The sequence below is a fragment of the Myodes glareolus genome, chromosome 21, assembly GCF_982192425.1.
Source record: "Myodes glareolus chromosome 21, mMyoGla1.1, whole genome shotgun sequence".
Lineage (NCBI taxonomy): Eukaryota > Metazoa > Chordata > Mammalia > Rodentia > Cricetidae > Myodes > Myodes glareolus.
The window spans coordinates 41,895,710-41,916,799 of NC_142046.1; the positions used below are offsets into that span (position 1 = coordinate 41,895,710).

General features: G+C 37.3%; 1 protein-coding gene across 13 annotated transcripts in view; it reads right to left on the minus strand.

Annotated features, from left to right (window-relative positions):
- The window catches only part of Baz2b (bromodomain adjacent to zinc finger domain 2B), a 214,043-nt gene that overhangs the window by 49,114 nt on the left and 143,839 nt on the right, over window positions 1-21,090 (minus strand). For 12 of the 13 annotated variants that reach the window (XM_087899994.1, XM_087899990.1, XM_087899989.1 and 9 more), the window contains 6 exons: window positions 18,459-18,659; window positions 17,930-18,325; window positions 14,176-14,773; window positions 11,966-12,257; window positions 10,915-10,971; window positions 10,092-10,200 (listed from right to left, as the gene is read on the minus strand). In XM_087899994.1, coding sequence (XP_087756120.1) covers window positions 10,092-10,200; window positions 10,915-10,971; window positions 11,966-12,257; window positions 14,176-14,773; window positions 17,930-18,325; window positions 18,459-18,659 — 1,653 coding nt within the window. Of the gene's footprint in view, window positions 1-10,091; window positions 10,201-10,914; window positions 10,976-11,965; window positions 12,258-14,175; window positions 14,774-17,929; window positions 18,326-18,458; window positions 18,660-21,090 lie in introns of all 13 variants that reach the window. The other variant, XM_048426208.3, reaches the window with a different exon arrangement.

A 21,090-nucleotide genomic window follows, 5' to 3' on the forward strand; every position in this document is an offset into this window, starting at 1 on the left:
ACCAGCTGTGTGGGAACAACCCTAGAAGTGTTGAGAGTTCACCAAAAACATTAGGTCACCCAGATACCAGATAAATCTCTTTCTTAAATGAATATTGTAGCTAATGAAGTAGAGTTGCCTGTGAATGGGTTGTATTTCATCAGAAATGAGACAAGCAGACCAACACCAGCCTTCTAATGGAGGCTCACATCACCTCTAATCTTATTCCTACCCCCAGGCAATCCTGGACTTGATCCAAATTCAAGTTTTAATCACCATAACTTTTAAAGGCAAGACTGGACAAGATGCATCTCTTTAAAATACATGCAAAACCCAGTCAGAGGGAAATCAAGAAATGATTTGGCCTCTTCAACAAATAAATTATGACAAGCTTAGCCAACAATACAGGAAAATTAAATAGACTTTTAAAGGTGTACCAATCTGAACTCATCAGCCTTACTTGGCAATTGATCTAAAAAAAAAAAAAACTACTGAGAAAATTAACAACTGAAAATTGTAACAAACACTGACATTTGAAAGCACAAGAAAAAAAGCAGCCTTGTGAATCCTATAATGAAAGCTGTGAATTACAAATCTGTTTGCTAAAGGACAGAAGGTAGTGAGGAACCCACAGTAGAAACCCTATTGTGCCCAGGCACTCTGAATTCACACAATTTGATCTTCATAACATTTCTAACTCATCCGGCAGTGGGTTTTAGAGGTACCGAGAAGGCAAGGAAGAAAACTATGATCAACTTGAAAAGAACTGCCACACTTTTAGGTTAAGATGTTCTTATAGTTTTTGATATATAAGTATATATAAGCTAATGAGTGACTAATCACAACTTTTAGGACTAAATCAAGCCAAACTTGTGATTAAAAAATTACTGCATGCCGAGCAGTGGTGGTGGCATATGCTTTTAATCCCAGCACTTGTGAGGAAGACGCAAGTGGATCTTTGTGAGTTCAAGGCCAGCCTGGTCTACAGAGCGAATTTCGGACTGGCTCCATAGCTACTGGGAAACCCTGTCTTGGAAAAAAAATTAGTTCATGTATTCCACATCTGCTTGCCAACAGTAAAAATCTAATACTAGCTTGTCAGTGATTTGTATGCTAAGATAACTTTTATATTGATTTTGAAACAAAAATTGCTTTCTCTAAAGATTCAGTCAATAGAATCAACAGTTGCACTGAGTACATTTCAGGTCACACATGACTTCAGGAGAAAACTGTCAGCACAGAGAGGGTGGAGTACACTGTGCTCACTGTCAAGCAAACTTTTGTTAGTTTTTCCCTCTTTTTGTTATGATTTAGACACCAAATCAGCACATATCACACATGCTGATTAAAAAAACAAGTGACATTTGTGACTGAGTGACAAGGGCACACAGAAGTATGTAAACAGATCTGCATCATGCTTCATGCCACGATTGAGGGTCTACCTGTTCTTATTAAATGTGACTTTTAGTACTTCTATATTCACATAGGAAAATTTCCTGCTGTCAGCAGAGTATCTTGGTGCTAGAAACTTACCAGACAGTAGTGACTTTATAATCTACATTTGTGCCCATGTCATTTAGATAACGAGTACTTGTATAAGGGACTGCATATATTGGGTGAGACGTAATGTCATCTAACTCTTTGATTTCAGAAAACAAGAATAGAAATAGAATAGCTTAGGAAATCTCAGGCTTAGACTACAGCTTTAATTCCTTGAGTAGCCAAATTATTTGCAGGTAGAGACATATGGTCTGGCTCTAACTAGACATAATTCATAATCACATGACAAACTCTTCTGAGTCAGAAATTATATGATAAAAAGTAAATTTGAAAACCTGGCTTGGGTTCCCCAGCATTAGGAGAAAATTTTTTTTTCTTTTTGTTTTTTTGAGACAAGATTTCGCTAGGTTAGCCCTGGCTGTTCTGAAACTTGTTATGTAGACCAGACTACCCTTGAACTCACAGAGGTCTGCCTGCCCCTGCCTCCATGTCTGGCAGTTTACTTTTTATTAAGGTTTAACACACACAAAAAAAAAATGTTTCCTAGAAATAATGTTCCATGACTAAGATTTAAAAGACACATATAAAAAGAAGCATTATGAAGATGGTCAAAGATTATGTTTATTATATTATAGTTCTTTTTGAAGGGTTACTAATTTATATTCTTTTACATTTTATTTAAGAAACCTGAACATAAAAACGGAAATATGAGATAAGTGAAACTATACTGTAACATTACAATATATTACTTTTTTAAAAGTGAGAGTCTCTATGTGTTATTTGGAACAGGTGACCTAGAATTGCTTTTCTTAAAGAAAAGATAAAGAATTTTTAAACTTTTAAATTTTTATTACTTATAAATATGTCTGTGTGGGCTAATCAGAAACAACTTCATGGAACCTGTTCCCTTCAACCACCATGACCTGGGTTCCTCAGTTCCTGCCCCCACTAAGTCATCTCTCCAGGTAAGAGCACGGATTCAGTTCCCAGCGCCCACACAGCAGCATACAACTGTTTGCAGCTTAAAAAAAAATTTTTTAATGTGTACGCACAAGTTTTTGTCTGAATGTGTGCATGTGCACCACATATGACATCTGCAGAGTCCAGAAAGAGCCCTGGATCCCTGGGACTCAATGACAAGTGGTTGTGGCCACCACGGGTACCTGCAAGAGCAGCAGCTGCTCCTTCATCCCCAGCTCCGAAGCAACAGTGTTTGTACCGATGAACCTCAGGCTCAGACTACTCCAGCGTGGGTGACTTGGGGCCACATTACCAAGAGTGATGAACTGAAAGGTTTAGCAGTCAGGGCAGGAAACTGTCTCAGTGAGTCATACACACATTATGAGACCCTAGAACTGGGAAGGGGACTAGAACCAGAGAGAGAGAACGGCGAAAGCTTAAGTCTTACAGGAGAAAGAAAGCAAGCTGAAGACTACCTGGATAGCCTGAAGTCAACCAGAAAACTGCGCAGGAATCACCACACTTACACAGTCAGGGATGCGCTCTTCCGTCTCGACCGAGCTTGGACAGTGAGCTAATAATAGTGATGTGTATAGGCAGGCGGCTGAGCAACCTAAACCTAAGTGGATCACTTTTCTCAGTGTTAGTGTCATGAGGGTGCTGGTGCTGGGAGCTACAATCCCATTCCTCTAATGGCCGATTTTTCAAGTTACCACTTGAAAGGCCAGCACTTTGAAATGAATAAGGGATACTTCTTTTCTTCTCTTCTCTTTTCTTTTTCTTTTAAATTTAAGACAGGGTCTTACTATGTAGTCTTGCTTTGGCCTAGAACTTGTGATGGGATCTTTCTCTAACATCCCTGTCTCTTGGAAGTAAAATAACGGGTTGACGTTGAAGTAGATTAATGCATTTGTTGTAACAATTTTAGATCTCTTAGTCTTAGATTATTTACCAAACAAATTTTCACGAAATATTTTCTAGTAAAGTTAACAGTCTAAAAATGAAGTTGCGATTAAAACAACAACAACAAAACTAAAGCCAACGTCCTTCGATAGTGTGATTTGCATCTTACTATCTCATAAGAGCTCACATGAAATAAGTTTCGGAATGTCATACATAAAAGACATAAAAATCATTAAAAAATTTTTTTTACTTATTTTTATTTCATGTTCATAAATGTTTTGCCTGTCCCTATGTAAGTGAACTGTATACATGCCTCGTGCTCTGAGGCAGAAGAAGGTGCTGGATCCCTTGGAACTTGGGTAAACCAAGTTGTATGGATCTTCTGGACCATGAGTCATCTGTGGCTGGGACCTGAGCTCAGTTAAGTACTTTGCACAGGTGAGCCATATCTCTAACTCAGAAGAGCAGAGATATGAAAGACCTGGTGATGCGCAGGTCCATCCCAGGTGAGAAAATTAAATAAGTCTTACTGTTCCCAAGTGACACAGGATGCTGACTTACAAAGATTAGAAGTCTTTAAATCATATGCCATGAGCAAAGCATATGTATCAAACACTTTTACAAATATTTGAACATCCTACAACTTAATAAAAATGTTAAAATTAACATGAAGAAAAGTGGGGTTCTGTTGGTTTTCCTAGGCCTGAATCTACTTCGCATTGCCTTCTACCTCCAGAGCAGCACAGAGTGCTGGCTGTACTTCACACGAGAGCACTGGGCAGTCAGTCTCTTTGGTTACTCAGCTCATTAGTGCCACACACTATTTTCAGTAGTATTCAAAACATAAAAGACCAAGAATAACTTTCTCTGGGAACAGGAGTGTCACTCATGAAACACAGTGGAGAAAGGTGTGGTTTGATACAATTATCTCCACAATGTTGATTATGCTGTCCAACTGATCAAATAGGTGATCTCTAAGATCACATCTTTAGAGAACTAAGCAACTTCTGTTTTGACAAAAAGCAGGGACTCACAGACCTTCAGTAGCTCCACTCTTGGGCTTACAGGTTGTCTGGTGGTACAGGGATCACTTAGCCACTAAATCCTACCTGGTAAATGAAAGACATGAACTTCCAGGCCCCTTCCCTGTCCGTGCTGACCGTTCATGTTCCCAGAGTCCATATGTGCCAAAGCTAGGATGCACAGGTGTGGCAGTTAACAGCAGAGCTGGCGTAGAACTCTGGTTGTTGACTCCCAACCTTTGGTTCTTTACCTAATTTAAAATAATCACCAGCACTACAAACGTGCAGAGACCACATGTTGTCAAATTATTATGATTGCTCCATTTATTACTCACCAGAAAAGTCCTTCCATTTTAGCTGGACAGCAACATATGGACAGGAAATTTGCCAAGTAACACAGTTCTTTGTAACTCCTACAGTAATGTGCTATCTGGGGGTCTACATTCATATTAGTTTTAGTTCAAATTTAGACGTTCAGTTTCATTTCTACAGTAACAGGCATGTTCACAAATTTCCTTTGTGAGCAAAAAAATGTCTTTGGGAATAATTTAGGAACATTATTGTCATAAATATTTACAATGTGACTTAAAAAAGGTTATTTTATGAAAGAAACATTTTACTTTTCTTATGGCATAATGCCACTAAACAGAATCCTTCAAAAAAAAATCTAGGAAAGTTTTTGAATGGTGTGTCTATCTTTCCTTTCTTTCTCCTCCTCTTTGGGAATCTTCTTGAACTTACTTGGCGAAGAATACAAAATGATTTTTAAAAGTTAATTAAATAGTTTCCCCATTAGAAGTCACATAAGGCTTATCAGATAATTCAAAACAACCTTGGTCATCAATGACTACTCATTGGGGCGCCTTCCTGTGTTCCTATGGCCAATGTGGATAAAAGAAACAGTTCTCTCAAACTTACCAAAATCAAGACAGCACAGACATATTATCTATTACGTTGGTAACCAAAACAGTGAAATAAAATAAAAATGATGACAAACATTAGGATCAACAAGTTTTTTATGATGCAATGGAACAGAATTCTGAAAAGACAAATCTATTGGTATCCTTTCCACAGAGCTGCAGAGGCCATGGGGCAGAAATCGGGTTGGAGACAGGCAGCCGACAGAGCATGGCCTGCAGAGAACTGCCAGATGAGGGTTTTTATGGAAATTATGAGAGCATTTGAAATCAAGCTAGCAGCAATGCTGACCATCCGCTGATCCTACAAAGCTCTCACCGTGTCTGTGAATTCAAACTACCAAAACTCTTCATGAAGACAGGTTTGGTTGGCCTCCTGCCTCCTAGAGCCTCTGTTCTTGAACTAAGGGTGTCTGCTTTAGTTGTTAAAGATAACCATTACACTGTTTTTCTTCACCTAAACTTTGACACCCGTGAAATGGTTCTCACTTTCCATCTTGTAATATACACAAACACTAATTTCAACCAATGTTTGCAATCACCAAATACATACATAATTACTATCATAAGCTACTAAACACTGAATAAAAGTGGATAATTTTTAGAAAATGTTGTTTTTATCACTTCAAACATTACCTTCGGGCAGAAATTACCTCCTAAATTTTATCTATCTGATAAGATTTTTCGAATATTTTTATTATTTTTCTGTTTTAAGTAAACTTAGAATGAAGAATTGATGCTCCCCTAGCATATCATAAAAGGAAGAATAAAGATGTGATGTAGAAACTATATTCCCAAGTAAAGCTATCAATTTGAGTTAAAAATGACAATACATTTGTATAAAAAAGCATTTTTCCCTTTTAAACAGCTAATACATGTATTATATACAGAGTACCTGAAATCTTTATGTTCAATTTTCCTGCATTTGAAAAATAAAAATTTCTTAGTTTCATTGCATTAAAAAGTAGAGAGGTATCATTTTAAAAAACAAAACAAAACAAGTCTTCCACATTATGCACTTGTAGGGCAAATGGGTCACTCAAAGAAACCAACCAATCCCTGAGCATGAACCCAAAGCCAGTGAATAAACATTTTAGCCCTGAACCAAGAACCTAAGAAACATACACTTTGGCCGGGGAACCAGAGACAGTGAAAGAAATATGCCCTGGCCCCAAAACTAGAGCCAAAGGCTAAAAAAGGCCAATAAAAGAAACACAATTTGTCCCTGATACCAGAACCAACTCTAAGAAGCCCTACATACGGTTCCCTGCCAATTCAGGTACAAGCTGTCCTTTTCCACACAGCCAGGGGTAGTACCTCTCCTGGACTCTTCCTTCCAAAATAAATCTCTTTCTTAAAAGAGTTTTGGGTAAAACTCATCTTTGGCTGTTCCCTTAGAAGAGCTGAGCATAAAACTAACTTTTCGCCCCAGAAGGGGGGTGATTGCTACATTTCTGCAAGGGATTCCTCTTTGGCAAACTGAAGAAGAAAAAGAAACACCTTGGGCCACAACAGAAGAAGCGGGTACCTCTGCTAGGATGTTTCCTTAGGGGACAGAGAGAGCTCAGCAGTAAAGGTTCTCCTAAGAGAGGAACAGGATCACTACATCCTGGAAGGAGACCATCCCCACTGCATCCAGCTTCAGCTAAGTCAGGACCCATCTTCCAGAGCTACTGCAGCACCAGGTACAGTCTAACTTCCCAACAAGTCAGGACACCTTCCCCGCCAGAGCTGTAACACTTACAGAGCTTGATTCAAGGAAATTTTAGAACATAGAAAAAACACAAAATAGAACAATGAAACAATCTACTCTACCATGACCAATTAAAGCCATTATCAAGTTTGATATACTAATGTTTTCTTCTCCTTTTTGGATTTTTCTTGTTATATTTTAAAACACAGGCCCAACATGCAGACCAGGATGGTCTCAACTTGGCAATCTTCCTTCCTTTTTAACACTGCTGGTATAGCAGACATGCAACAGCATACAAGCTGGGTTCCTTTTGCTGTATGAAGTTTTGTTTTTAATACATGCTTAGACATCAAACTTTTACACAATTTGTATAAAGTTAGAAATATTTTATACACAGAGAAAACATAATATATTAGTGCCAAATGGTATTTTATAACCTGCAGAAATTTAGCTAATCAAATGTCCTTTCTGTTTTGTGCTTGCCTGGCTACAGTTGAATTGGGAAAGTTGGGGAAACATGGGAAAGTGTGGTTGTCCTGGCTGGATGCTCCTCCAGTGCAAAGCCTCCATCATGGTGATCGCACCTCAGACCTTCCCCATGATATGCCATAGTGGATGAAATTAACAACAATCCCAAAACGTGACCACCGTGGACAAGAAGAAAATCACCAAAAGGTTAAAGGTCAAGTCCTTTGTGAAAGTTTACAACTATATAAACATCAAGTCAACAAGGAACTCCATGTCTGAAGTGTAAGGCCAGATGGGCAGACTAGGTCAAGCCTAAGAAGTGGTACAGACAACTTCAGACAAAGATTGTTGTTTGTTTGTTTTCAACACTAAAAGGAAAAAATTCTTCTATGTCAGTTACTCTAATAAAAGAATACCCTGTTAATTTTCACAGAAAATTCTTACATAATTATATAAATTTTTAATTAATAGTATGCTTAAACATATAAATGATATATACGAAAATATATATGACTTTGTACCTATAAGAATTTTGGGAGCATGAATATTTCTAATACTTTAAGTAAAACATTTTCTTTGGTACTTTTAAGCATAGCTCTCTAAAAGTACCTTGAATTGAAGTGAATTACTAATTTTTCTGAACTAAGTGGTATCAGCGCTCATGTTATCGTGACTGTGCATTCTGAAATGTTAGTTGCTCGACACGTTGCAGCTCTAAGAACTCATCTAAGTTCCTAACTGGAAGTGATTATAACAAGACACTGCATTTGCAAGAACACTGACTGTGTTAAATAAAAAGTGAATGAATGTCAAAGAACACTCTGCTCTGTGTAATGAGGCTTTATAGATTAAGTCTAATTATTATTGATACATACAAAAATACTTCATGTATTGAATAGCAATTAACTTTCCCCTCAGAACAAAAGTCTAATGAATTAAAAAAAATAAAGATGATTCTGTTATAAAGACTGAAACATGGACCAAAGATTTAAAATAAGAATTTCGAATAATTTTTGCCTTCTAAAATCTTTGTCACTAAAAATCTGAATCAGTGTGTAAAGATTTTATTTAAAACACTGAACTAGTATGTTAGGGGTTTATCTAAAACACCAAGGCTCACTACAATTCAAAAATAAATAAATAAATAAAAGTCTGGTAACAAACTGAGTTGAAATTTTAAAAAAATTAACTTAAAAAAATAAATGAAAACCCTATATTTCTATGTAGAAATTAAAAAAAAACTCAGATTTTTGGTATTGTAAAATTAACAGTGAAAAAGACAGTTTTTGAAATTTGTGCCACTTCACAAAGAAATTGTTAATTTCAGAAGAAAAAAAAAAAAGAAGAAAAACCAAAACATTTCTGTGCCATATAATTGGTCCAAAGAGGAAGAAGCTCAATCATTTGAACCTATTTGAAACATTTTCTTGCATGTTATCTCATTTTAACTTGGCCATAATCTCATAAGGCAACAATGTTGTAACTCCTGTCTTTATATAGCAATGAGGAAATTGAAGGAAAATGGACATTATTCTATTGTTTGGAATGACAAGACTGTGCATGGGGACCAAGAATCTCCATTTCATCACTCCCTAAACTAGAAATGCTTTCAATGGTCAAGATAACAGAAATCTAATAAGTATTTACAGATAAATGTATGGGTCAAAGGATGATTTCCAATGAAATATCAAAGAAAGGAGACCTTCTTAGGAAGTTGTTTTGGGGAGGGAGTGTAAGGTAATACATATTTAATTCACAAGTAAAAAGGCAACTGTGGTGATATTAATTAAAAGCCCAATTCATGCAAAACACTAGAATTTCCACTCACCTAATGCTAAAGACCTCTACTTCTCAAATTAAAAACACATGTAAACAAACACAATGTGCTGTGGTCAGATGACAAGACCCTGTCCCCAAGCTACGTGATGCTCACATGATGTTCCAAACTCTTTGAACTATAAACTGTTTTTTTCTAAAACTGTTTTACCTAATTGGGGTAAACTTCACACGAACAATGTAGATATTTTCATACATATTAAAGTACAAAACTGTTGATACAATTAATAAGCCAGTAAGAGCTGATCTAAATATGAAAAGCATCTATCTCTTACATAAAGACCTCTGCTGCTGGAACAGTGCGCGAAGGTCTTAGGAGTGATCCTCAGTACTGTGTGTGTAAACACATGAGTGAGCTAACAAAGGTAACCAGCTAGAATCAGTGAGACTACCTCATTTAGGTTACAGTACTCCCTTCTGGTTCAAAGACTACTTTAAAAGGTAGATCCTATGGTCTACTTAGAGGCTTCATAGACGCCACTCAGTCAGTTTTGCACTGAAGCTGAAGTTGCCGTTTGAGATAGTAACTAGTCCATTTTTGCTGAGACAGTGAAATAAAAATCACGTTTTTCCACTTCAGGTTTTAATAATTACAATCCATCTTTGATGTGCAGTTAGCTTTCAAGACATAAATGTCTTGCACATTTCATAAAGAAGCTATATTTAGGTGAGCAATGTAGGTTAGGCACCTAAGAAGCATACAAGAGAATGTTTTGAACCAACGAGCCTCATCTGAGAAAGAAGTGCATTTTCCCTCTACATTAAAATGCTTTATCAAAACCAAATGTATAGGACATGGAGAAAAATATTTACCTTTATCACTTCAGGGTACTGCCTAAGCTTCTTTCCGCATGGAGCGTAATATGCCACTTCTCCTTGAAGGCGCCCACCAAAGTTTCTTACTCTTGTCTCTCTCTGCCAGCTACATATAACAGAAGTGAGCATTACAGGACACTTGATTTTATTAAGAAAACTTTTAAAAAGTTGGAAAAATACATATGCTCTTCAGAAAAGATTAACAAATAAAAAATAAACATGTAATCATATAATCCGAATATACTTATGACTAAAATGATTTAGATTTTTAGCTAACTGGTTCATCTAGAAAATTAAATACTTGGAAACATTAAACTATTAAGTTTTACAGAAAACACACATGGAATTACATTGAGGGCTTACACGTTTGAGTAACTCATCAATGCACATGGTTATTTCTTGCAATAGCAGAAAGCTCCACGTGTGAGGAGCACACAAATGCCTGTGTGCTGGGGCCGTGAAATCCAGTCTGAACTGAATCAGAAAACCAATCTCTCCTTGAGTACTCTGGCCTTTACCCACGACATCTTCCACTGTCCTTTACTTCTGTCTTGGCAAAACCTTTTGATAGTATTGCTCCAGCTCCTTGACATGTGACTGGCTGTTGGTTCATTCCAGTAACATGAGCCACCAAACACTGTAACACCTTCCTTCCCTTCATGTGAACTTAGGTGTACTTTCAGTTTTCTACTGAATCAACATTTTCCCCTTGTTACAGCTCTTCTGTTCTAATCAATAATTTTGTACAGAGGAGAGAATAGGATACCAAGCACATATGAAACATGCATGAACTAATGGAGGAGGGTCTTGTGTGGCATACCCGTATTCCAGAGGCACACGGAGCTCGCGTTCATCGGTCACTCTTCTTCTCTTGGATGTACCTTAAAGAAAAGCCAACAGGACATGAAATATTGAAATGTATATGAGTGTTACCTTATAGTTCAGAAATTTTTCTTTGAAAATGATTACATGACAGACTATTAGTATATTTATGAAAACTGCATTATTTCTAAATTTTTTTAAACAAAGCATACTACATAAGACAGAAGTGTTTCACTTCTGTGACCTAATGACAGACAGTAGGCTTTCTCCTGAACAGAACAGTGCACAGCTTTGCTCCTGTCATGAGTAGAAGTGACAATCAGGAAGGAAACAGCTGACAGGGCTCAGAAACCAAGTCATTCTCTTCTTTGAAAGTCTAGGGCTTTTTAGATAGCTACAAATTCTAACGGTTGACTCAAATATTGAAAGAGAATTCAATTTCTGTGTGCATATGTATATCCAAGGCCCAAAATAGTACCAGGCCTTTAGTTAATCACAACTGCACAGAAGAGGACTGGGCTTACATGAATATTTTTTAAGACAACTACACATAAATATAAAATTAGTCAGACAACATGCTTATTAAAATAAAAATTTAGAAAGTGCCAATGAAAGTAAATTAAAACAATAACCAAATATTGTACTATATAAACAAATATTTTCGTAGTTATTGAATGAGAACAGAGTAGCTTTGGATTGTTAAATGGAGAATCTTTTAAAATGAAAATGTCTAGACACTTATTAAAAAATAGTATGATACGGACTAAGAATGCTACTCATTCCAAAAAAAAAAAAAAAAAAAAAAAAAAAACAGAAACAAAACCAAAAAGGATTCAAAATCAAGAGGGATCATCAATTAAAAAACCACAGGAGGAAAAATTAAAGTATCAGGCAGTAGATTAAATCTTTTTAAAATACATGTCTCTTACTTAGGCAATCTAATAAAACCTAGGTGCAACACTTGATTACAACGAGATCATCTCCTGAAAACTGTGTAACTAGCAATCCTTGCTGCAGCCTGACTTTACATCGATAAAAATAAACTGTAGGTACCAGAGTGTGGACTTGAAGTGAGTGTGGAAGAAGAAGTGCCAAGAAAAGCAGGAGACTGGGACTCAGAGCACAGGGCAGCAGGAGCGGAGCCTGGGGCGCCTCCTGTGTGGAGGCTGTGAGGTGTGGAGTGAGCTGTGAGATTGATGGGAGGGCTTTTGGCAGAGGAGCTTGTCTGGTTCAGGTTCGTGGCAGTTTTCTCTCCTTCAGTGTCACTATCTGATTCCTCCTGGTCTTTCTCATCGTCGTCTTCTGAGCCTTCTGTATCTGATTCTGAATTACTATCTGATTCTGGGAAGTAAAGAAGCACTTGGATATTATAACTAAGTCACAACCAATCACTTGCAGCTTGCACCTAAAGGGAGTAGTTCAGAACTGGTATTTGCAACTAAGAATTCAAGGAAGCAATTTCCCAAGACTAAGAGCAAATGTTAAAATTAGCATCTTATAAGCTATTTGAATCAAGTCTATGAAGACGATGGTTCTGCAAACTTCTCTTAAAAGGATCAGTTTTACTTGCTATCTGAATCACAAAATAGTTCCCACTTGACACTATTCACATTGCAGTTCAGCTTAATGCTTTCAAAATTAATTTCAACTTAATAGAGAATCTTAGGTAAAATAAGGGGATATTGTTGAGCAAACAAACTGACAGGTGCCAGTGTCTGCAGATTCCCCTGTGCTAAACTCACTACTTAAGAACAAGCATCAGTCTGGCATTTGCGATTTGGCACAAAAGAACACAATTTTTAGGGAGGGGTTTTGGTTTGATGTTCTGCTTTTATAGCTGTAGTTCAAGTTATATAAAGACACCACCAGGCTTCTCACGATCCACAAACTATGCTCATAGAAAGAACTGTGGTGGACAAAAGACTGGCTGGAGCGAAGTCCAATATGTTAACACATGTTAGTAATACTCCTCTAGACATGTAACATACAAGGATGGATTAAACTCTAGATAAACACAGAATGATACCATAAAGATGCACAGGACAGTGTCCAGATGGCTGTCCTAGCTGTGGGTGCTCTACCTACATTGGAGTTCCATAAAACCTAGTTTTTGAAAGCTCAGACTACAGACAGTCAGCACCTTTCAGGATTTAATATTATTGGGACATTAAATAGTACAATGACTATTTTCCTATTCACACGGGTTACTGAAAAATTTCTGTACTGCTAAACAGTAACAAATCCACATAGAAACATATATACAAATATGTTTATGTAATCCCTATTTAAATGTTCAGTTGCATTGTATGTGTTTAAAAGTCTCTCTTAAAAGAAAGAAACAAAGAAAGAAAATACTACAGAGTAAATGAAGATTTATTTAATCAAGGCTTAACCTAATGACTCCTTATTACTTAGTAAATTCTGGTATCAAAAAGGACTTAATGCTTTGGTTCTTTTTGAATGACCATGGTAATATCCAATAAAGTTTTAATACTTTGCAGGAGAGAATAAATACATTAAAGAATATTTGGACAGCAAAACTTGGCCTTAATATGGATAAAAGACAACTTTTTAGTTGGGGAGAAGGGAAGGGGCATAATGAGGGAAAAGAAAGGGACAGGGTGACTATATTCAAAACATACTGAATGAAATTCTCAAGGAACGAATGGTCCTCCTTCCCCGAGACAGGGTTCCTCTATATAGCAGTGGCTGTCTTTGAACTTGCTCTATAGACCAGGCTTGCTTCAAATGCAAAGATCCACCTGCCTCTGCCCCGCTCTCCTGGCGGTGCTGGGATTAAAGTCATACACCACTATGTTTGGCTCAAAATTATTATTGTTGTTGTTATTATTATTATTATGGTTATTAAAAGAGTTTCTCTGTGTTGAACTCAAGAGATCTGTCTGCTTCTACATCCCATGGTATCAAAGGCACATGCCACCACCACCTGGCCAAAATTGCTTTTTAGAGAGAATAACAATTGTACTGTGGGTAAGTGGTTCTGAATGAAATAAAAATTTAGCAAGCTGATAAAACTGTTTGATTCATGCATCATCATACCCACTTTAAAACTAGTCATTTCAACCAGGTGAATGACAAGCCAAGATTTAACTTAGAATTCCAAAATCAATCACTTTCATATTTTATCGACTATAAGAAACAGTGAACAACAATGAGTTCAGGATAATAAATTAACATTTTTTCAAATGTTTTGGCATATACTTAGAAATAAACTTTAAATTTTAAAATGGAAAATAACCTGATTGACTGTCATCAGACTCATCATCATCATCATCCTCTTCATCTTCTTCCTCATCATCTTCCTCCTCATCCTCATTTGAATCTTCAGAGTCTTTACTACTGGGAATGTCGGAATCCGCGCCTCTAAACTGTTCCACCAAAGACTTTGCGGGATGAGAGTGATGCTGTGTTTTCAAAGGTGTGACATTATTGCTCACCACTTTCTCCTTCCCGTGACTGTGCACAATGGGAGAGGCAGAGGGCAGGATAGGAGTCTGATTGCCGGGTCTTCTCCCACCTGTGCTCAGGTTGACAGGCGAGGAAAATGGGCTGCTACTGGTGACATTTTCGTTAATCTTACTCTGTGTTTTAGTTTTGGTAGTAAGTGCTAAAGGGGCTTCTTGAATGACACTTTGAATAACCCCATTTGGTTGGTGATGACCTAAAAGTGCATTTGTCAGAAATGGATTAGGGTGGTTGTTTTCTACTGGTTGTTTTGGATGTGCTGGTGAACTAGAGGTTGCTTTTGTGTTTGACAAAGCTGCAATAACCTTCTTCAGGCTCTTCGACGACTCCTGTTTCTTTACTTGTGATGGGAATGTCTGCTTATATTGTTCCTAATGAAACACAAGTTAAAAAAAAAAGACAAAAACAACAACAATAAGATAGACTAGAAAACAAAGACTGCTCCTGTTTGTCAGTATCAGAATACGGGTTCATTGAGAAACTCAAAGAATGACATACAAGGGGCTGGGGAAGGAATGTCAGCAATGACAGCTGGCTGCTGAATCTTGGCTAGACGGGATACGGTCACACTTTTATTTGTTTAAACACTCAAAAGGCACTGTCCCTTCTTTTTTTTACTGTGGCTCCCATTCTCACAATAATTCAATCCTGAAGTCCTAAAAACACCCTCAAACTAGTCTATTACCATGTGCTTAGACTCATTCATTAAAAATTGCTTGACCGGGGGCTGGAGAGATGGCTCAGTAGTTAAGAGCATTCATTGCCTGCTCTTTCAAAGGTCCTGAGTTCAATTCCCAGCAATCACACGGTGGCTCACAACCATCTGTAATGAGGTCTGGTGCCCTCTTCTGGCCTGCAGACATACACACAGACAGAGTGTTGTATACATAATAAATAAATAAATATTTTTTAAAAATTGCTTAAACTTGGGCCATGCTGTTATTTCCTTCTTCCCAACTGCCAACAAATGCTTTATAAGAATGCAAACTTCATGTTACAGGAGTTTTCTTTTCTTAGATTCTGAGACCACTGCCAACCTTATGTATCCAGTAACATGAAAATCACTTCATAATTCGTCCAGTGCCTACCTTTCTAGCTGAAGCGGACTGCTAAGGACAGTACCATGTCACACTTTCCTTCCTCCCTCAGTTGGCTAAAATCACTTGTCTGCATGAACTGTTTCTGACAGGTGGACACGGCTCACGCTTCTCTAACTCAGGTTTCCACGTGTGTTTCAGTCCTAGCACTACGTCCTCCACCCTGGAGTCAGCCACCCGGCTGACAGCCAACAACACACTAGCTGTTTTTTTTGGTTTTTCTGTTTTTGAAAAGAGTACCTACCATTCGAGTAGCTAGGCTGGCACTAAACTCCTGATCTTTCTGCCTCTAATTCCCAAGCTATGGGATTATAGCATGCAACCCAAACATATGATTCTCTAATTGTATTTTCAGTATACAGGTCTGCATGTATAATGCTTGAAAGAGCTAAGTTTTCATTTCCGATAAATTTCTGTAGTGGGAACTGTCATGTACGGTCTTCCTAACACATTACCTAGAGCCTTGTACTTAAATTCACCCGAGACTAATATTAGATTACAAAACGACTTCTTGAGGAAGAAAGTCTTCTAGTTGTTTACTTCTTGCCTTTTTAGATAGAATCTCATTCAATGGTTCAGATAACCCTGGGACTCATTGCTACCCAAGGTCCCTCCAGTTCACTGTGATTCTCTTGTTTCAGCCTCAGCTGGCATTATAGGCACAAGTCATCATATCCAGACAGAAAAGATTTTCAAAGAAAAATCTTAAGATATAGGGAGACCAATGGGGAGTTGGATGCTAGGCTTAGCACATGTGTACTTGCCCAAGGCCATGGGTTCAATACCCAGCATTAGAGGAAAACAAACTTTCAGACAAATAGTAATAATCATATAATAAACCTACCAAGTAATATATGTCTTCTTCTAATAATGGACCGAACGGTTCCATTAAAGGAAAGTTTTCACCGTACATTAATTATCAGCAACTACTCCTTGGCTTTAAATCTCAGAATTTCATACCACACATTTAAAACCACACTTATCAAGAATAAACGAAGGTTATTACATTTTTATATCATGGCAAGACAGGTAATCCTAAGTCTGCATAAACTATCCATTTTGATGTTAGGGAAAGTGTCTAAATATAGTGTTTATAAGTGGAAAATCTATTGCTGTTTTACAGCATCAACTACCCATGCGCCAGGGAGCAGGGATCTCAATGTATTTCCCTTTATCTCATTTTCTGCAAATGCAAGAACACCCTCCAGATTTGACTTGACTGACACAGATCTATCAAATTCTACTCCTGGGGACACACACACACACACATTTCACACCTACTAACTTAAATTATATGTTCACAGTATAAACACTGAAGGAATCAATGATAACATAAATCAGAAATTCATAAGCTAAGGACAAGACCAGTGGATTAATAGCAGGTAGTGTGGAGCAAAAGAGACTGTCTTAAGAAAGACAAAATTCAATACGCTAGAGTACTCTACAGAAAATTATTTAAAGAGAAGTACTCATTAAATACTCTATAATATTAAATAAGGCACATGGATAATATCATTTAGAATTGAGGCTAATACAAATGTATTACACAGGCCTGGAGAAATAGTTAAGAGGTGGCTCAGTGGTCCTAATCCAGAAGACCCAGGTTTGGTTCCCAGCATCCAAATGCAGCTTACAATCATCTGTAACTCCAGTTCCAGATGACTGGATGTCACTGCAAGCACCAGGTACCAGGCACGCACGTGCACACATACAACATCCATATACATCAAAGAAAGAAATGTCTGTTCACATAAAATACTTACAATTCTTATCATTTCAATAATTTGTGTATACTTATAGAATGATCTCTAGACAGTAAGAACATTAAAACTTTTCATTAGAATGCACACACACCCTAAAGACATATAAAATTAAAAATGAAAAACCAACAAAACAATACTTGTTTTCGGCTTTAGAGCAGACAGAAATGTATGTTGCTACTGCTCTCAAAATGGATTTTTTTCATAAAAGACTTCTACACTTAAATTCTAAGAGTAAAGGTAAATTACATAAGTTAATTTTGTCAACAGAGAATATAATATTAAAATAAAGAGGCATTATTTTTTTTAAAAAAAGGAATTATAAAACTTGTCTTATTCAACTATAATATACTCTTACTGCTAAAGCAGTAGAGGAGGGGTGGAAGGGGATGGGATACACAATATTTTTGTCAGAAACATATGAAACAGGGGAGTTTATGACTATAAAATCAGAAAACACATTATTGGGGGATGCTGGGAACTGTACCAGATCTTACTCTATCTCTGGGCTATATAGCATAAAATCTTTTTTTTCCTCTCCTGGAGTTAAGAATCAAACCCAGTGCTATGCTCCATATTTGAGAAGGCGGTACAAATTTAGCTATTTCTTAGCCCCATTAGTAACAAAACCTTAGCAGTAAGATTCCTGTGTACGTAATATTTAACTTACCCGCTTGGATCGCAACTCACTGGTCAAAGAACTAGATTCTTCAGAGGTATTTTTAGTCCCTGCTTTAAGTACATCAGGAGAAGGAACTATGAGTTTCCTGTAAGGTTCCTTTTTGGTTTGATTTACCAAAGACAAAGGTTTCACATTGGCCACCAATCCCGTAGACTGTATTACACTGGTGTGTTTGTTCACAGATTCCTCCTTTGCCTGAGAGCTTTGGAAAATAAATGGAAGCTGCTGTGACAAAACCTGAGGCTGCTTCTGCTGGGATTGGAATGATGAGTGAGTCTGGGATTCAGACACAAGAGGTAATGGCTGGTGTGTTCTTTTTTCCTGGGCTTTCTCAGTTGCTTTCTGTCCATCTGCTTTTGGGTCTGAAATACCATGTAATAGCACCTGGGAACACAATGTGAAAGGTAGTTATCTTGGCATCCATTAAGAGCAGCAGGTGGGATAACTTGGAGAAAGAGTATTGATTACAAGGCACTGCTGATCCCTTAGAGACAGACCCAGGCTCGGGAAACGGTACCTGGGTGTCACTGTGGTGTTGTGCTTCAGTCTCGGAGTCCGAGTCCTCCTCTTCACTCTCCTCAATACTCTGACCTTCTTCCTCTTCCTCTTCCAGATCGTCTGAGTCGCTACTACTAATGCCTTCACTTGAGGTGTCTGATGATGTGCCCGAATCACTATCACTGTTGCTAGAACTTTCCATAGCTTTCTTCCTAGGTTTCTGGAGACAGAGTCATTATTCAGTAAACTATCCTTTGAAGGAATCCAGGATTCAGTAAAGTCACACTCTTTTAATTTTCAAGTGATATCTTCAACTTTAAAATACCATTTTAGGAATGACAGGAAATAATCAATAGAAATTCTAAGATCTGACATGGTTATCACTTAATGCATTTCACGTTAAATGATCTAAAATATTATTATGTAGTGGAGACAGCTTTTGTAATATAAAAAATTCCTATATTCTTCTATTTAAAATGATTAAAAATAATTCTATTAATATTGCATGATGTGTAAATTGTATTCCTTTGCATAGAGTATAAAATATGACTTTTAACAGCAGACACTGTTCCATGCAAAACAGATAAAATACAAATATTGCACATATGTAGATTCATCTACATCACAATGCTTCAAATAGTGCAAAATTAAAACTTGAATCAAAAATTCAAAAATAATTACACAGATTTAGAGTGTCTTTATCTATACAGTAAACAGATAAACATGTCCCTAAGATGTGCCAAACAGCCTCTGAGGAGAGCTGTGTGTCGCAGTCAACTGTTGCACAAGAAACTCTAGCCTGAGCAATGGTGGAGACAGGAGGGAACATATTTTAAATATAAAAAACAGTTATATCCAGTATTGAATGAAAGACACATGGAAGGCACAGTAGACAGCAAGCGATTTATGGAGCTAGGTCAAAAAAAAAAAAAAAAAAGTAATCCTGGCCAGATATGGGGGAGCATGATTTTAATCACAGCGTATGGAGACAGAGGCAGTCGAATCTCTGAATTTGAGGCCTGGTCTATAAGGCTAGTTCCAGAACAGCCAAAGATATACAGAGAAACCCTGTCTGTAAAAATTAAAAAAAATAGAGAGAAAAGAAAAGAAAAAATATAATCCTTTATGGGAATATTTCACATAAACCCAAGGAGGAAGGTAGAGGCAGGAGTATCTTCATCAGTTTCACACCACCCTGGTCTACAAAGTGAATCCTGGCCAGCCGGGGATACACAGTGATACCTTGCTTTTAACAAAATTATAAATTAATCACTCAATAACAGAGGGGAAAAAATAATTTCTAGAACATTTTACACTTGTTTGAAAAAATATTGAATAATATTAAAAGCTGACAGAAAGGACAAAAGTTCATACTTTACAAGCAGTCTCATGTTTAAGAAACGGCCAGAAGGCTTGGGTGCCTATAGTGGAGGATAATTTTCAAGACATGAAGGTGTAGTGGCACACACAATTCAAAGAGCTTGTGAGAACAGAAGACCTGAAGAGGAACAAGCCAACCAAAATTCCAGAGAGGAGGAGAAAGGGCCTCTGAAGATCAACCCATACCTGAGAAGAAACTGCCAATTGATGGCCATTGGGAGAGGTAAAACACTTCTTACAGATACAGGCAGTGAGGGGTTACTCATTCTCCAACAGATGGTTCTACACCCATGTACATACAAGCAACAATAAATCTACTCAGTGGGTAATGAGAGGGAGAAGGAAGTAAGAGCACATACAAGGTAGAGCACACATCAGCCAGAACAAGAAGTTGGGAGGGAGGGGAATGTAGGCGAAAGTGGAGAAGGAAGGAATGAAGAAGGTAGATTGTATATAAGCCCATTATAGGAATGTATGAATATGAGAATGATAAAACAAGAGATAAACTAGAAAACTCATGGTCAATAGAATAGAATAGAATAGAATAGAATAGGATAGAATAGAATAGAATAGAATAGAATAGATCAAAGGGATTTTAGAGCCTGGTCCACAATTACAATGGAGTACCTGATCCAGAGAAGAGCCAAAGATTATTGAACAAAGTAAACCGAGAGGTATGAAAATCTCTCAAGATCAAATTCATGGAGAAGAAAATATGCTAATATAGAAAGGAAATCTGTATATGATGACCATACCCTGGATTTATGCCTTGCAGCAGCTTTGAACAATTGAAACAGAACTGGAGAAATAAGAAGAAAACCGAGTCATTGACTAAAGTTATTTATACAGGGTCCAAAGGAAGACTTTGTGGATTTCTTACAAAGATTGTCTTCCGCAGTAAATAGGATACCAAATTCAAAGGCTAGACAAATAATAATTGAATATCTGGCTTTTAAAAATGTCATTTCTCAATGCAAAAAGATAGGAGGTCCTTAAAGGCAAGGTCAGTTCCACTGAAGGAATGGATCCAACACACAATAAACATTGAATCTCATGATGATACTTAAATAGTAGAGGTGATTTCCAGAGGTTTGAAGAAATTCACAAAGTCAAGTGTATCAACCGTGGCAACCAAGGTCACCTCAAAAGGGATTATAAACGGGGCAGTCCTAGAAACAATGTTTTTTCTAAGAATAATCCATTCAGAATACCCCTTCCTTCTGGATTATGCAGAAGGTGGGGCAAAGACAGGCATTAGATTAATGAATGTA